Here is an 18,266-nt window from a genome sequence, read left to right as displayed (position 1 = left end):
TTCTACAACTGGAGTATTTGTTGTGTATTTTGTTTGATACTTTTTTATTTGTAAAATGTAAAAATACATCTTATTTTTCAGGGCAAAGCTCTGATAGATAACAAACAAAGTTTAATTGAAGAACTCCAAAAGAAAATTAAAAAGCTAGAAAGCCAACTGGAAAAAAAGGTGGATGAGGTAGAAATAAAACCTATGAAAGAAAAGGTATGTGAAGAAATGTACTGATATGTTTAAGGTAGTGATAGACTTAGTTAAATATGTAATTGAAGAACAGATAATTCATTGATCTGAGGACCTGATACATATACCATAAATGGTACTGGATAACATAGAGAAGTTTAAGACAAGTTTCAGTCCTTTAGGAATTTACAGGTCTGCTTGAAGAGACACCAATAATGTAACTCTTATTCAGAAATTACTATATCATCTTCCTGACGTTACAGTACATCCCAAATCCCTTCATACCATACATACCCAGCTGTATTTATCACTTTTCTCAATATAATTGTTTATATAGATTGGTTTATATAGACCTTTGGGAAAGAAAGCTGGGCATTTTTATTCTACTCTCTTGACCCACATGTGTCCTTTTTAATCCTTCAATGAACTGGACTATTATTTCAGGGTAAACAAAGTGACTTGGAGTATATTCAATATTTGCAGTAATAATCAATAACCAACCCACTCATAAATTGATTCTGTAATGTGAGAAAAATAGCTGAAAATTTTCTTACAAGTTAACTAGTAAGCTATTTTGTAATAAAAATTACTGATAGACATAATCCAAGGAAAAACTAAAACTGGCTAAAATCCACATAATTAAATATGTTGTAAATAATAAACTGGAGACAAGATATAAGTAGCATTGAACAGATCAAAAGTGACCTTGGAAATATTGGTGTTAGTAGTAATGTTTGCCCCTGAAGAAAATCTCAGTGGAGGAGCCATAGTTAGGAAGAATTTTTATTGTAACGTTTACCCAGAAAATATTCATATCTATAAGATAATTTCAATAACATGAAAGAAAATTAAGTATCTTTAATGGCACTGAATAGAAAATAGGTAATGGGATTAAAATGTTTTAGTAGGGTATATTCTAGAAAAACATTTTCCTTATGAAAATTTATCATTGTCAGTATAATTTTGATCTAAATGTTTGCATTTATATACATGGAACCACAACATACTTGTCAGAAGCTTTGCTGGTGAAAACTGCAAGGTCAAAATGTCCTTACTCTTCAGGATTGCTTTCTTTGCTGCCTCCCTACTTGGCCATAAGTCTAATCCTTGGGTACTAGTTCCTAACCTGATTCCTATCAAAATACCTCAGTAGCCTTGTGGCTTTGCCTAGACCTCTAACTTCTGTGCTTCAGTTTATTTCTCCTTAAAATAGAAATAATACTATTTGTAATTCCAGCTTCTCAAGATTATTTTGACATGAAATGAAATAATATATGAAAGTCTTTGTAAGCCATCAAGTCTATACCAGGGTATGATATTAGAAAAAGAATGAGAACACAGAGAGCTACAATAACATTACAATCTATATTCAGGAATTTGATGAGACTATTCTTTCGGATTCCACAGCACTGGTCATTTCTAATTTTTTTTTTACTCAAAAAATGGTTTCATATTGAAATTTCAACACCTTTTTCTCTGTAAACAATGTTTGAGGGGCTTCCCTGGTTACGCAGTGGTTAAAGAATCCACCTGCCAATGCAGGAGACACGGGTTCGAGCTCTGGTCCGCAAAGATCCCACATGCCATGGAGCAACTAAGCCTGTGCGCCACAACTACTGAGGCTGTGCTCTAGAGCCTGCGTGCCACAACTACTGAAACCTGCGCACCTAGAGCCCGTGCTCCGCAACAAGAAAAGCCACTGCAATGAGAAACCCACACAGTGCAACGAAGAGTAGCCCCTGCTCACCACAGCTAGAGAAAGCTCGCACGGAGCAACGAAGACCCAACGCAGCCAAAAATAAACTAATTAATTTAAAAATTAATTAATTAATTTAAAAATTAATTAATTAATTTAAAAAAGAAACAATGTTTGAGGCCTATCTATATAAGGTAACAAAACCCACCCCCAGTCCTTGCATTCCTGTGTTTCTTACACTTCTCTGCTTGTCTCTGTAGCATTTATTACTATCTGACATACTAGAAATTTACTTATCCATGTGTTCATCTTTTGGACTGTTAACTTTGATGGCAGGAACTTTGCTGGTTTTGTTTATTTTTGTATCCTCAGCCACGGGAACAGTCCCTGTCATGTAGTAGATGTTCAGTATTCGTTGGATGAATGAAAATTTTAAAATGCAATAACATTATCCTGAAATTTATGATAAGAAGCTATTGGTACAGAAAATACAAAAGGAGAACTTCTCGTCCTCTCTTCTCCTCTTTTCTCCCCCAGTCAAGATCAGACCGTTGGTGACATTTGCCTTTGTTGTTTTTCTGTTTATTTTTAAATTACTTCAGTCTTGTTTCCCTACTTCACTCCTACTTCAGAGAATAATATCAGATGGGATAGAGCTGCCCAATCTCTACAGAATACACCATGCTGCAGAATTGTTTACATATACCTTTTGCCCTCAACTAATACTTACTTCTGGAAATACACAAAATTCCTTGTATGTATTTTAGAAAAAATAGAAATTAATAACTATCAAACACTTACTGAAGTTTTTTACATTTTTTTAAAGGATACATGTTAGCTGAACTAGATAAATAAGGTAAAAAATTGGCCAGTATGGGAGAAGATCGTTTTGATAGGGCTACTTATCTTAGTTGGGTATTTGACTTTAAACTGTGCCTTTTAATCCTTTCAGCCCCAACATTCTCTTTTATAGTAAATACAGTGTTTCATAATGTCCCCTTTACTATTCCAAATGAAGTTTTTAGTTAATATAAACTACCTACGTGCATAATTTCAAAATTTCACCGTAAATGCCCTAAATGAAATATGAAGGAGAAACATGGAAGGAAAATAATTTATAAAAATAATAAACATATTCATATATTTTTCATAATTCACCATGTAAATGCTTCATAGAAAACATAATGAAATAGTCATGTGCTTCCACCTTTAGGAAACATCGATGTGAATTCAGAGCTACAAATGCAGACTAATACAAATGTGGTCTGTTGGCTCCCCACATGTCACAAAGGCATTGCCATTTGTTAATTTGATTTCCAAAATGGTAAACAGTTGTTTCTGTAGTTCTCAGCAAAATGACTTCTGTAGTCTTTACTTTTATAAGACTGCTGTATTCCTAGAAAATTCAGTACATAATAAAACCGTTAAAAAATTGCTTGGTGGAAAGGACATAAATTCTTAGCTCAGACAATTGTGAACAGAATTTTTAACTATATGAATGTTCAGTAGGACACTTGATATTTCTTCAGTACATGGGACTGTTCTGCATTACATAGACTTTCCTTGGACACCTTATCTCAATTATAACAAACCATAACACCTAGCCCTGAAGTATCCTAGTTCCTTCCCCCTTTTTTTTTTTTTAAAGCACTTATCACCAGCTAACGTACTTCAAAAAATTTTTTTTCTTGTTCTTTGTCTGTATTTTGCTCCCTTCCCCTAATCCAGCCAACCAACCAACCAACCAACATAAACTAGACTGTAATACCCATGAAGATAAGCCTTTTTTGTCTGGTTTATTCATTGTTTCTATTCGTAGTACTTAGAGTAGTACCTGGTGCATGATTCATGCTAAGTAAATATCTGTTGAATAAGAGAAATAATGTGCATTGAAGATTTGAAGGAGTTGTGATACTAGGAGATTGCTATGGGCTGACAAGATCGGGTTGGTCATTTATACATATACATTTTTTGTTGGAAGTTTACGTTAGTCATCATCCATTTGTATTAGACTCCTTTAGGAGTGTTGGCATTAGTCCAGACTGTTCCCCAGAATTTTATCTGTCAAGTTATAAAATACAGAATCTTAGACTGAAGGGCATTTTTGCTTACAGCTTGGCAGGCCTAAAGATTCTAGAAGTGACATAGCAAAATGAACCTGTTTACATATTCTTTAGGAAGTATTGGTTTACCATTGTTCTAGTAAATTGTAATTGATCATTCTAAAAAACAATATTGGTAATTTTCTTCCTCCTTTATTATTATTTACAGAGTGCCAAAGAAGAAGTAATTAGGTGGGAAGAAGGTAAAAAATGGCAAACCAAAATAGAGGGAATTCGAAACAGGTTAAAAGAGAAAGAGGGGGAAGTCTGTATTCTAACAAAGCAATTGAATACTTTGAAGGATCTTTTTGCCAAGTGAGTTTAAATTTAATGTAAACCTAATTAATTATGTATAGTCTTTAATTGACCTGGAAGTTAGTTTTTTGATAATATGAAAAATTTTTTAGTTTTAATTATCATTTATTATCTATAGTTCAATTTTTATTTTCTTTAAAATGTGTATTAAATATATTTTAACAATTTATAAGTGTAGTTTCCTATAATTTTGAAATAAGTTAGCTCATAGCAAATACAGAATGATCCAATTTTTGTATATTGGCCTTACAATAAGGAAGCTGCAATTTAATAAATTGAACAAACCAAACAGTGAATGGTATATTTTCATGATTCTGTATTAAATCCCACAGAGCTGATAAAGAGAAACTTACTTTGCAGAGGAAACTAAAAACAACTGGCATGACTGTTGATCATGTTATGGAAGTGCGAGCATTGGAGTCAGAAAAAGAGTTAGAAGAATTAAAAAAGAGAAATCTTGACCTAGAAAATGACATATCATATATGAGGTAAGCTAATACGTGGAAATATAGAAACTGATATAATAAATGTGTGTCACCTTAAGCTTGCGTTCTGGTGATTCTTTTCCTATGTGAGTTGAGATATTCCTGCTTCTTTTTATGCCACATAAATATGGATTATATTCTTGAACTTTTGAATATTATATTCTGTGACTCTGGATCTTGGTTAAATTGTATGGAAGATGCAGATATATTTTTGTTTTAGCAAGTCTGGATAGGTTCAGGCCCCATGTGCTAACCTGCTTTATGTGGGCTATGGTTCCGGTATTATTTTCAAAGCTTTTACAATGCTCTTTGGCTCTGTTCTGCCTATGCAACTCCCTATTGACAGTCTGCTATGTGGGCTGTCTTCTATTCAGTTCTCAGACTCTTTAATATTCTGATTAGGATCAGATCCATACATTCATGCTCAAGGGGTGAGCCCAGAAGTTCATAAGCAACTTTATAAGGTTCCTTTCTTGAGCTCCTTTCCTTCTGTGATCTCCCTGATACATTTGGTTTCTCTCGGGCTCCCCTTTCTGGTACTTCGAACCAAATCTGTTGCCCTGTTGCGCCGTGCACTTCAGCTATTGTGATCTTGTCTGCAGCTAAGCCAGCAGCTGGAGGGCAGAAAGGGGACGTGGCGGAGGGGGAGGGGCACTACTTTGCCTTCCCACCTTATTAATTACAGCTCTACCAATTGGAGAAGAAGATTCCTCTCCCTAAAAATTTTGGCTCCTGTGAGTTCCCCTTGCAGCCTCTGCCACCACTGCCTTGGAATTGCCTGAGGGTTGGGATATGAGAGAATGCATAGAAGAGAAAAATAAGAGGGATTTTTGCACTGTCTGTGAGAGTTGTTAAGCACCCTTTCTCCTTACTGGAGCTAGAACTTTAAGCCTTGCCTGTGGAGCTCTCTCCCTCTGTGCTGAGGCTCATCTTCAGGTTTCAAGCTGTGTTGTGTTCAGGTCAGGAAATACTAGAGGAAAGGAAAAGGTAAATTTACCACCTGTTTGCTGATATTTCAGATTCTCGTGTTTTGTCCCAATCTGTAAAATATTTACTTTTCAAGGTCCTTGTGAGCTTTCAACCTACGTTCCATCTCATTTCCTTCTAAGTCATTGTTTCTTAAATTCTTCAGAATTTTCCTTGATGGAGAAGAACAAAATGAAACATTTTTCTTTGTTTTGACATCTATTTATAGCTACTGTCTGGTCCTAGCCTCCCTGTTTTTCTTAGTCTAAACATATGTTCAGAATAAAACCGAATCCTTTTATTCTCCTTTGCAGTTTTCTCAAGGATCAAAATATTTTAGTTTTGAAACCTTCTAATACTTTTAGATATTTAATAGCTTTTTTAAAACATCTTTATTGGAGTATAATTACTTTACAATGGTGTGTTAGTTTCTGCTTTATAACAAAGTGAATCAGTTATACATATACATATGTTCCCATATCTCTTCCCTCTTGCGTCTCCCTCCCTCTCACCCTCCCTATCCCACCCTTCTAGGTGGTCACAAAGCATGGAGCTGATCTCCCTGTGCTATGCGGCTGCTTCCCACTAGCTATCTATTTTACGTTTGGTAGTGTATATATGTCCATGCCATTCTCTCACTTTGTCACAGCTTACCCTTCCCCCTCCCCATATCCTCAAGTCCTTTCTCTAGTAGGTCTGTGTCTTTATTCCCGTCTTGCCCCTAGGTTCTTCAGAACCTTTTGTTTTTTTTCAGATTCCATATATATGTGTTAACATATGGTATTTGTTTTTCTCTTTCTGACTTACTTCACTCTGTATGACAGACTCTAGGTCCATCCACCTCACTACAAATAACTCAGTTTCGTTAATAGCTTTTTTTCTAATATGAATCTGTGGAGGCTGAAGTAATTGGAGAAGACTTTATAAAAGAGATTGAACTTGTCTTCTCAGTTCAAATGTGAATTTCCGAATTTTATGAATCAGATCTAGATTTTAAAGGTGGAAGGGACATTCCGAGAAAACAGAACCCTAGCAGAGACATAGTGGCAGGAGTGAATCTTTCATGTGTGGGTAAGAGTGGATTTATTTGCCGAAGTAAGGGAAGAGTCCTGGACAAATGTGCTGAACAGGTGTGCTTGTGCCAGATAGCGGAGGGCCTTGTAGGCCATGCAGGTGAGTAGTATAGATTGAAGAAATAGATTATTATCTGGCTCCACTAAGAACCTTATAAAATGCTTTACCATCTTGAGAAGCGCATGGATGTTATGAAATTATTATATAATGTTTTAAAAATAGTAGGTATTTTTATTCAGCTGTTTTACACAATCCCCAAAATAGATGCATGTTCTTTACATATATTAATGTATTTTTTTAAAATCAAAATACCCTTTTTAATTCATAGTTTAAAGGAGGCCAGCCGTGAATCCTCTGTAGAGGATCAGTTTATAATATAGTCGTGTTTTAATTTAATTTTGTAAAGTTTTCAAGTTTTGTAGAATTTAAAAGAAATACAGTGTTAAAATATTTTTTTCTATTTTTTAATATGATAAAACAGTAAAAAGTTGGAAGTTTGAACAGTAAAGAGTCTGTGATTGTTGTTCATAGGACCCATCAGGCTCTTCCTCGAGATTCTGTTATAGAAGATTTACGTTTACAAAATAAATACCTCCAAGAAAAACTTCATGCTTTAGAAAAACAGTTTTCAAAGGATGCATATTCTAGGCCTTCAGTAAGTGCACGTCTTTTCTTTTCATTTTTTGTATTCTAAAGTTTAAAAGTGAAATCAACTTCTACCTTTAGCTAGCTAAAAACAGTAGATCCTTCTCATTCATATTAATGCAATAAATCCAACTTTTATTTTTACTAGGTAATGATGTATGTTAACTTCTATAATCCTTTTTACATAACAATGGTAAACTTATGATTCTTATGCTTTGCATAAAATGTCATTACAAATGATTTCTGGAGATTTTTAAATGTAGTTATGAGTTTTGCTGTGACAAGAACATATAGTTAGATAAAATAGGAAGGTATGTTATAACATTATTTCCATTCAGATATGTGATACATTTCTCGTTTTTCTTTATAAAGTCTCATTAATGTAGAATTATTTGTTGTATCTTATTTTAAAACATTCATGTGTATATTTTTATTATTTTTTTTCCTTTTCTTTTCCTGTTTCTTCTCTTTCGTCTGCTTCAAGCAGAATCTGTTATGTGATGCAGCTACGCTTTCTCCTCTTGCTACCAGTGTTAATAAATACAGGCATAATATTTTTCACAAAAAGAACAATTTACACAGGAACCAAAAAAAACCCATGACAGTACTCAGAGTTAAAAATAGGAAAGGAATAGATGTTAGGGACAACTTATATCATCAGGTACCTAGGAATACTCTACAGTGTTACAATAATGAAGAAAAACACAAAGCAGAAGATATTGTAGATCCTACGGAGTTAAATAAATCTGAGTCAAGACCAAATAATAAATCAAGTCCACTTAGGTCAACTAATGGTACCTTGACGGATTTTAACTCCAATTTTGAAAAGGAACCAGATTGTAAAGTTGAAAAAATTAATCAAGACTGTTGTGAAAATAATAAACAGGAATATAAAAACAAGGAAGAGAATGAGCTAGGCAAGAATGAGAAAGAAAAGGGACACATAGCTGAAGATGTGAGTCACAACAACCACATGGATCCAGAAGAATCTGCTGGGGAGGACTGTGGTTACGCCACAAGCGCTGCTGCAGTGAGGCAGTGTGCTGAGGAGGATGCACAGGCAAACTCTGAAACTGATGTGTCAGTCCAGCCAAGAAATGAAGCGTCCCAGGTTTGAGTACATGGCAGTCCTTTATTTCTCTCTTGGCTGAGTTTTCTCATAGCAAGTGGTGTACATATATGGTGCAAATGGAAACAAATTGTGTAGGATTTGTAAAGAATATTAATTGTTAATAAACTTCTCCTTAAACCCTAATATTTGACTAGTTCCTACAAAAACTTAGTGGTTGTACATTTCCCGATTCATTTTAGTACTCACTGTTTTACCATTGGTATTGGTATTACCATTAGTACTCACTGTTTTACCAAGTATTAGATTAGGTAACAGAATAACGAAAATAAGGCACTTTAGATGAGTTCGTTTTGCCTTAGAAATTCCTACTTCAGCATGCTGTAAAAATCTCACTGCGAGTAAAATTTCACGACAATGAATAATATCAGTAAAAATCTGTTATGATGCTGTGTAACATTCTAACATATATAGCAAGTTCCTTTAATGGTCTTTTTGCCCTGTAACAGATACTTTTTTATAATGAGAAAAGGAAGCTTACATGTAGTGCCTAGGTATAGTTTTCACAATACTCTGCAGAGAATTATTTCTACTTTATGTGGGAAGCTTGGAGAATAAGTAACATCTCTAGTGATCAAGAAGATGCAGAACCAGGATTTAAATGGAGGTCTGATTCTACAGTTTATGAACTTTCTACATACACACACTAAGTTTGGTCAATTTATTCAACAGAATAAGAAGTTTGTTCCCAGTTGAAATCAAATAGCATTCATTTATTCATTCATTCCTTTCCACTTCAGATATTCTAGTCACCTAAGTCCTCATTCTCATTAAATCAGACATTTAAATTAAGAGAAAATGGATGAAAATGTCTTAATTCTTATTTCGTTTCCTTATCCAGGTACATAATGCTTCTTTTTTTCACTTGATAATAAGTAATTGAGAATTTGAGACTTCCACTGTGTGTTATCACTAACTCTCATCCACTAAGAATTTGACTTTTGGCAGTGTATACCTTTTAACAGGATTCTTCTTCTATAGAGCAATTTGGAAGTCCCCCCAAAATTGATTACACAAGAATTTTATTTATTTTACTTTTATAGAAGTTTCACTAGAATTTATTTTCCAAAAATTTGGACAATCTCAACTAATACTTTTAGTTTTGTTTTCTGAGAATAGGAGGAAAAAAATGATCCACATTCACTTACACAAAGAATTGCATCCATATTTTAGTGAGAACTGTTGAGAACATTCAGCAGTTCATGTAATATCATCAGATAGAATTATTCTCTTCTGTGAATGAAATTTAGTACACTTTATATCTATCAGGGGTACTTATTATCACTTATTAAATAGCTATCATAGACTGAAGAGGTGAAGTAAGGGAGACAGAAGAGCTCAGGGATAGGGAACTACAGATTTCCATGTCTGAAGAGACCTTAAAAATCATCCTGTCTAGTGCCTTCATTTGTAAGATGCAAAAACAGAGGACCCGGGGGCTTCCCTGGTGGTTGAGAGTCCGCCTGCCGATGCAGGGGACATGGGTTCGTGCCCCGGTCCGGGAAGATTCCCACATGCCGCGGAGCGGCTGGGCCCGTGAGCCATGGCCGCTGAGCCTGCGCGTCCGGAGCCTGGGCTCCGCAACGGGAGAGGCCCACGTACCGCAAAAAAAAAAAAAAAACAAAAAACAGAGGATGTTGCAGGTGGCATGATTTGCCTGGGGTTAACCTTAATAGTAGTAGAATCAGAATGTATACTTGGGTTATCTGACAGAGAATAAGTAGGAACATATTGCTATAGTTTACTGACACCATGAAATATGTCCGTCTTCTTTTTCTTGCCACTGTATATGTTCATACGCACACACATTCCCTCAAACAGTTAGAAATCAGGTAGATACATGCAGTGTATGCCCTCAGGTCAGAATCAAAGGTCAGCCCAGAATTTCTTTACATTTCTGTCTCCTATTTTCTAATTTCTTTACTTTTACTGCGTTTTACCTAAGAAAACTTTTTTTTTAACCTAATGGTGAATATGTCAGAATGTATTTAACCTACTGCTAACTAAAAGGATGTTACAGAGCCATGTACAATAAATGTATTTATAGAATATTATACTTTAATAATAATGTAATGTGTAATATATAAATATATTATATAATAATATGATAATCATCATAATGTCTGTGGAGTTATTGAGTTGATCGTCAATCAAGCCAATAGAGAATGGAATGGGGGAGAAAAAAAACTAAAGCTGTTCTGAGTGCTTTCACAAAATTATCTCATATAATGCTCTTAACAAGTTTATGAGGGTAAGGGGTATTCTACCCACTTTATAGGAAAAAGTAACCGAGCACAGATTTCTCTTTCAAATAATCTATAGCTTAGAATGAGAACTGAAATTGAACATAAATAATAACCCAAGGTGGATTCATGCCAAAAGAAATGCAAATAAAGTGTTACTGGATTTCAGAGGAGGGAGTGATTACTTTAGCTCAAGGAATGATGAATAGCTTTCTAAAGGAGGAGGAATTGAGGCACTTTTTGTAGGCTTGTAGATTTGTTTGCTAGGGCCACCATAACAAAACACCACGGAGTTGATGGCTTAAACAACAGAAATGTATTCTCTCACTTCTGAAAGCCGGAAGTCCAAAATCAAGGTATCGGCAGAGTTGATTGCTTCTTTAGGCCTTGGGGGAAGGATCTGTTCCAGGCCTCTCTCCTTGGCTCATAGATGGCTAGCTTCTCCCCATCTCTACAGTGTCTCCCTTCTATGTATGTCTGTATGTTCACATTTCCCTTTGGTATAAGAACATCAGACCTTGTTGGATTAAGGCCCACCCTAATGACCCTGTTTTAACTTAGTTATCTCTGAAAAGGCCCTATCCTCAAATAAGGTCATTCTGAGGTACTGAGAGTTAGGACTTCACATATGAATTTGGGGCTGGGTAGGGGTTGGGGCATGAGACAATCTGTAACAGGTAACAGTACTTTATTTTTGGATGGAAGGACCACTACAAATTCGTTTAGTCATTATGAGAGTATATATGGAGGCATTATATGTGTGGACATTATTAAATCACACTGACTTTGCTTTCTGTATTAATTACAACAGACTGATTACCTTTTCTCATGTGAGTTTGTTTGTTCGTTTATGGTTGTTTTCTCTAGAGGTCTCCAATTTTCTCATTCCTTTGAGGAAAAATGTTCCCTTTCAGCGTAGTGTTTCAGCGTAGCTTTTATTTGTTACACCTTAAAAATATTCCTAACTTCATTTTCCTGAAGACTTCACGAATAGAGTCAGATGATCATTATCAAAGAGAACAGGAGCTCCAGAGGGAAAACTTGAAGTTGTCATCTGAAAATATTGAATTAAAATTTCAGCTTGAACAAGCAAATAAAGATTTGCCAAGATTAAAGGTAAATTTAATATTCTTTATTATAGTTAGGAAATCTAATGCCTTTTTCTCCCTACTTAATTGTTATGTTTACCATGTTAGCTTATGAAGAAGTCAGAAACTCATATTCATAAAATATCATGGTAGTGTTATACTTTCTGCATTTGCTCATTTAACAGTTATTTGTTGAGGGCCTTTTTTGTGTGAGGTACTCTTCTAGGTGCTGGAAAACAGCAATCAAAAAAATTCTTGCACTTGTAGAGCTTACATTCCAGTAAGGGAAGGCTCATAATAGGTAAGCAAGTCAATATGTAGTATGTCAGCTGAGGTTAAAGTGCTAAGAAGAAAAAGCACAGTTAGTGTGAAGGGTGTGTGTGTGTGTGTGTGTGTGTTGCATAGGGGTATAGCTGACCCTTGAACTGCGAGGGTCCACTTATATGGGGATATTTTTCAGTAGTAGATACTGCTGTACTGCCTTTTCCATGGTTGGTTGAACCCACGGATGCAAAGGAACTGCAGATATAGAGGACCAACTATAAGTTATACCTCCACATTGTTCAAGGGTCAAGTGAATATGGGATTGCTCTTTAAAATAGGATAGTAAGGGGAGGCTTCCTTAATAAAGTGATATTTTAGCAGAGAGCTAGGGGACAGGTAAGGAAGTAGGTCATACAGTTACTAGAAAAAGAGTTCCAGGCAACAGAAATAGCAAGTTCAAATGTCATGTGTGTGGCAAGATGATGGTTGGTGTATTTAATTAACAGTTGTCACACTTTAAAATATTAGGATAGCTCTAAAAATATAGTCTTTAAATTAAAATATTTTAGGATAATTGTCTCTTTTAGAAATTATTTTGATGTTTATAATAAGTTTATTTTTGGTTTTCCAAATCTTATCCTATTTAAGGGAGTCCTTTTCTCTTGACTGACTGTTTCATTTGTGTTTTTTAACTTAGAATATCAGCAATCTGTTAATTCCACTGGTAACAGTATAATTAAGCTATATCCTGCTTCTCTCATTCTGATTTTTACACTTAGAACCAGTGTCAGAAGATCAGTTGTCTCTTTCTCTGTACTATGTGGGTAAGGTTCTACATATGTAGTCTCTGGGAGAGTTGAAATCAGGACTTCTAAACTCAAATTTCTATTGTATACTAAGGCAATAATGCAGGAAATATTTCTTGAAATTCATATACAAAATGCTGTTGTATTAACTCAGCATATGTCATGGTTCAAAATCCTCCTCATTGGTGTAAAGACCCACTTGTTTAATTCAGCTATACAGTTGAAGAGACTGGTAGTTCAGATGAATTGCTTGCCTTTCCTTTTCAATGGCTATAGCTATGTTAAATTGTTACATGTTTTCTTTAATCTTTTAGAATCAGGTAAGGGATTTGAAGGAAATGTGTGAATTTCTTAAGAAAGAAAAAGCAGAAGTAGAGAGGAAACTTGGCCACGTTAGAGGGGTGAGTATGTGAGAATACGCCATATGTTTGTTTTGGCTTCAGAAGTGATAAGCTGGAAATGAAAAAACAAGTTTGGATATGTCATAACAGTATTGATATGCCTTTACTAGTGCCTCTAGTTTCAATTTTATTCTGCTGCATCTATAATGTAAAACATCATTAAGCTTTCTCTGTTTCAAGTTAATGTATTTTATCATCTGTCTCATCTTACATGCTTTTTATCCCACTTGGACTCTATACCATCTCTTTTTTCATTGCATATCCCTCTACACCTTGAAAACATTTAACTTCCAGGAATCTTCCATCTGTTCATTGAGGTAACTGCTAACTGCTCCTTGGTCTGGTTCTAACATTTTATAATTATTTTTTTATGATATCCATGGCAGCTTCCTAGTTATAATGCTACTATACTAATGTTCTTTCCAGTATACTAGGGTTTAAGGTGTTACTTATTAGCTGCATGACTTTAGGAATATCAAATTCTCTGAGTCTTGATTTTCTTATATGCAAAGTAAGGGTAATTCCTCTTTCACAGGGTTATTATAACGAGTTGAAGTCGTACAAGCCTTGGCTTCAAATGTTAGGAATCAACAATGAGTTTAATAATAAACCTCTTATATTCTTGGTACTTTATGTTATACTCTCTAAAATATTTGATTAAATAAAAAGTTAACATTTTTTCCTAGTCTGGTAGAAGTGGAAAGACAATCCCAGAACTAGAAAAAACCATTGGTTTAATGAAAAAAGTAGTTGAAAAAGTCCAAAGGGAAAATGAACAGCTGAAAAAAGCATCAGGAATGTTAACCAGTGAAAAAATGGCTAATATTGAAATGGAAAACGGAAAACTGAAGGTAATATTCTTAATGCGGTCATTTGTACAGAATGTTTTACTGATACAATTTTTAAAGACAATTTAAAATACAGTGTATAAAGTGGCTTTAATGGATGCAGTAGATATTTTACACATACAGAAAAAAAAATGTTGGAGACAAGGCTAAGAGTAGTTAGAGTAGCACCACTTGGTCATTTTATTATTTCCAGACCATTGCTTCTCAATCTGGCAGCATAAAATTATTAACTGTATCTATTTTCAAAAATACATCTGCCTAAGCCCCCAATTTTGAGATTGATCAGATTATTTTGGGATTGGTCCTACCATTGGTATTGTGATTCTTTTTTAAAGTCATCAGCTCATTCTAAGCCAAGATTGGGAACCTCTACTCTAGATGACCAGTATTAAAGGGAAGAATTTAATTCTAATTATATCAAATATGGTCTCTAAAACCACATTAAACTAAGTTTTATGAGTTTACAAGATCATCGTTTATTTCCTTGTTTTGATAATGTAGGGTTTTTTTAATTACTAGGCTGAATTAGAAAAACTCAGAGTTCATCTTGGACGTCAGTTGAGCATGCACTATGAATCCAAGACCAAAGGCACAGAGAAAATTGTTGCTGAAAATGAAAGGCTTCGTAAAGAACTTAAAAAAGTATGGCTTTCATTATTGACTATACTTACTTTTATGTTAATTAACTGCTACATTTTGGGAAAACAATGAAAAAGTTGATGAGAGTACCTACTCAGAGTAGGTATTAAGAGATTTAGGAATTGTGCTGTTTTGTTTTGTTTTGTTTTTATTTATTTATTTTTTAATTGGGGTATAGTTGCTTTACAATGTCATGTTAATTTCTGCTGTACAGCGAAGTGAAGCAGCTATATGTGTACATATATCCCCTCTTTTTTGGATTTCCTTCCCATTTAGGTCACCACAGAGCACTGAGTAGAGTTCCCTGTGCTATACAGCAGGTTCTCATTAGTTATCTATTTTATACATATTAGTGTATATATGTCAATCCCAATCTCCCAATTCATCCAGGAATTGTGTTTTTATGCCCACCATCCTTTCACTATGAGGAACATTGAAAATAAAAAATTAATAAATTCAGAGGCAGTATAATGTAGCCAGTATTCAAATCCTAGCTTTATTACTTCTTTTTTTTTTTAATAAATTTACTTATTTTTGGCTGTGTTCGGTCTTTGTTGCTGTGCGCGGGCTTTCTCTAGTTGCAGCGAGCGGGGGCTACTCTTTGTTGTGGTGCACGGGCTTTTCATTGCAGTGGTTTCTCTTGTTGCAGAGCACAGGCTCTAGAGCGCGTGGGCTTCAGTAGATGTGGCGCGTGGGCTCAGTAGTTGTGGCTCACGGGCTTAGTTGCTCCGCGGCATGTGGGATCTTCCTGGACCAGGGCTTCAACCCGTGTCCCCTGCATAGGCAGGTGGATTCTTAACCACTGCGCCACCAGGGAAGCCTGCTTTATTACTTCTTAACTGTGGGAGCTAGGAGAATCTACTATTCCCTCTCCTCTCAATTTCCTCGTCTGTAAAACTGGGAATATTGAGTATATCTATTTCACAGAGCTGCTACAGGGTTTAAATGAGTTAATATTTATGCACATGTCTTAGAATAATGCTTGATGTACAGTAAAGAGTATATGGGGCTTCCCTGGTGGCGCAGTGGTTGAGAGTCCACCTGCCGATGCAGGGGATGTGGGTACTTGCCCCGGTCCGGGAAGATCCCACATGCCGCGCAGTGCCTGGGCCCGTGAACCATGGCCGCTGAGCCTGCGCGTCCGGAGCCTGTGCTCCGCAACGGGAGAGGCCACGGCAGTGAGAGGCCAGCGTACCGCAAAAAAAAAAAAAAAAAAGAGTATATGAAACTATTTTGTTAAACAGTAAGATTCCTTTCTATTTAAGTGGCAAAATATATTCCTTGCCCCAGAAAAATAGGTGTTGTTATTTATATGGATGATCCAGTGAATAAATTGCAATTATATTTTTAAACTAGTTACAGTGGTATATGAATGTATTGTGAGGCCAGAGTGGTACTGTGCTGTGAATGTGGATGTTTAATAGTGGAAATAATCTGTGGTAATTACACATAGTTTATACTTACAGTTATGTCTCTCAGGTACTAAAAAGTCAAAACATCTTTTAAAAATCTAAAGACATTTCCCCCACGGCATTTTAAAACAACTTGAAATCTAATCCCATTAACTAATTAACTGGATATATGTACCTTATGAATTTATTTAAATACTTAGAAAAATTGTGTTTGGGTAATGGTATTGAAATTAAAATACTCAGTGAATGATGAAAAAAAATCTAAAGACATAAACTATCCCATTTTCTCTAACTATTACAAATATGACAAATTTAAAGTAACCACTAGAGTAAAATATTGTAAATGTATTTTTCTAACCTCATTTACATGATCTGTTCTAATTATTATGGCCATATTGCTGTTTTAGAGTAAAAGAAACATTGGATTTTTGTTGGAATTTTAATCAGCATTTAGAACTCCAGGTTATTTTCTTTCTAGTTTGTAGTGATTGATAATTTTGAATATACTATATCCATGAGAACAATATTACATTTTGGCATAATATACTAATTAGCTTTTAATGATAGGAAACTGAAGCTGCAGAAAAATTACGGATAGCTAAGAATAATTTGGAGATATTAAATGAGAAGATGACAGTTCAACTAGAAGAGACTGGTAAGAGATTACAGTTGGCAGAAAGTAGAGGTCCACAGCTTGAAGGTGCTGACAGCAAGAGATGGAAATCAATTGTTGTTACAAGGTAGGAACAAACAGTTTAAAATTTGCACAGTTTAATGAGCTCTAATTCTGCCATTATTGTTTTTAAAGAATATGACAGTGATTCACTTAGTTCTTTCATAAAGAACTGTTTGGTTGTTTGTTTTAACATGATCCTCACTTTTTCTTCCTTAAAATATTTAACTAATTGGGGTGTCGGCATGGGACAGAGAAGAGCTGGGGCTGGGCTAAGGGTGTTGGAGCTGGGTAGGCATCGTGAAGCTGCTGTCAGCCATGAGCCTGGACTGATGGTGCCCAGCTTCTCCCGGGTGCTGCTTTTCTCCAGCTACAACTGCAATTTTGGAGTTATGTTCTGGGCATCTTGCTCTTCAAATAGCCTCAACAGATGAATTCAGCAAACAGTTTTAATGTCTTACTGGCCTCTGCTTTCTGGCACTTGATTTTCTCCCATCCCTTGAGCCTTTTCTGAAAGTATGTGCAATTCCTGCCTGTCAAATCAACTTTGTGGCTATGAAAGAGGTGATAGGAATTCACTAGTAAACATTCATATGTTCATTGTCACTGTCCCCAGAGGTGGTTCATCATAACTCCGATGAGTCAGTAAAAGGCTTTGGTGTCATTCTCACTTCCAACGTTAAGCAGCTGCTTCAAGGAGTATATGTAGAAGCCAGAGACCAGTGACATCCTGCCCATGTCCTGTCCCAATAAAGTCATCCTGTATGAAGGGGTGTTCTTGACATCTACTGGCCCCATTTCAGAAGGCAAACATATCTTTATTTTACCATATTCCTAGAGTTGCTTCTGTCTGTGCATCTCAGCATCCCCTTGGATACCTACCTGCTGTTGAGAATGGACTTGACGTGGATTGGCAGCCACCATCACTACAGCTGGGATGGCAATCTTAGCACTGTGAGGCTACAGCAGGCCCCACAGTGGGCCTGTTGCACTCACTTGACCCTGTCAGACAAGTCTAAGGAGAAAAGAGAAAGGTTTTGCAGGTAGATTAGAAGGCCCAGGTGGCCAGGCAGTCTTGGAGAAGGGTCCTTGGTTCCTGTCCCAACATCATACTGAGAGTACTCAGAATCTACTCTTCCCCCATAACTGTTTCTTAATTCTGTCAGAGGGCTGGTGTGAGGGCTAAATGAAATAATATGTGTGATAGTGTAAAGGGGAGAAGGGGTCTTCTTTTGCCTGCTTGGACTCCAGCAGAGGCTCTCAACCAGCAACCCTATCAGTTGATTTCCTGGTTGGCCCT

At 35.8% G+C, this 18,266-nt stretch overlaps 2 protein-coding genes across 6 annotated transcripts in view; both read left to right on the top strand.

The window, feature by feature from the left end:
* CEP290 (centrosomal protein 290) overlaps positions 1-18,266 on the top strand; it is a 96,956-nt gene that overhangs the window by 70,493 nt on the left and 8,197 nt on the right. For all 5 annotated transcript variants that reach the window (XR_009521236.1, XM_060025327.1, XM_060025328.1 and 2 more), the window contains 9 exons: positions 82-204; positions 4,148-4,293; positions 4,626-4,781; positions 7,350-7,473; positions 11,817-11,951; positions 13,308-13,394; positions 14,081-14,245; positions 14,762-14,884; positions 16,861-17,033. Coding sequence is in view for 4 of the 5 variants with exons in the window: in XM_060025327.1 (XP_059881310.1) it covers positions 82-204; positions 4,148-4,293; positions 4,626-4,781; positions 7,350-7,473; positions 11,817-11,951; positions 13,308-13,394; positions 14,081-14,245; positions 14,762-14,884; positions 16,861-17,033 (1,232 nt within the window). In the remaining variant the exon portion in view is untranslated. The remainder of the gene's footprint in view (positions 1-81; positions 205-4,147; positions 4,294-4,625; positions 4,782-7,349; positions 7,474-11,816; positions 11,952-13,307; positions 13,395-14,080; positions 14,246-14,761; positions 14,885-16,860; positions 17,034-18,266) is intronic.
* Positions 7,618-8,645, top strand: LOC138414210 (uncharacterized). The gene is made up of 2 exons (XM_069541221.1): positions 7,618-7,656; positions 7,951-8,645. The coding sequence occupies exons 1-2, from the start codon at positions 7,618-7,620 to the stop codon at positions 8,578-8,580; spliced, it is 669 nt and encodes a 222-aa protein (XP_069397322.1). The 3' UTR covers positions 8,581-8,645.

The sequence above is a fragment of the Delphinus delphis genome, chromosome 11 (genome assembly GCF_949987515.2).
Source record: "Delphinus delphis chromosome 11, mDelDel1.2, whole genome shotgun sequence".
Lineage (NCBI taxonomy): Eukaryota > Metazoa > Chordata > Mammalia > Artiodactyla > Delphinidae > Delphinus > Delphinus delphis.
The sequence above is the reverse complement of the archived record's forward strand: the minus strand, read 5'-3'. Positions and strand labels throughout refer to the sequence as shown.

Excerpts from the sequence above, each read along its gene's own strand:
- LOC138414210 (XM_069541221.1), top strand. The coding sequence starts at position 7,618 with ATGTATGTTAACTTCTATAATCCTTTTTACATAACAATG. Across the intron at positions 7,657-7,950 it reads ATCCTTTTTACATAACAATG|AATCTGTTATGTGATGCAGC; the intron begins GTAAACTTATGA and ends TGCTTCAAGCAG.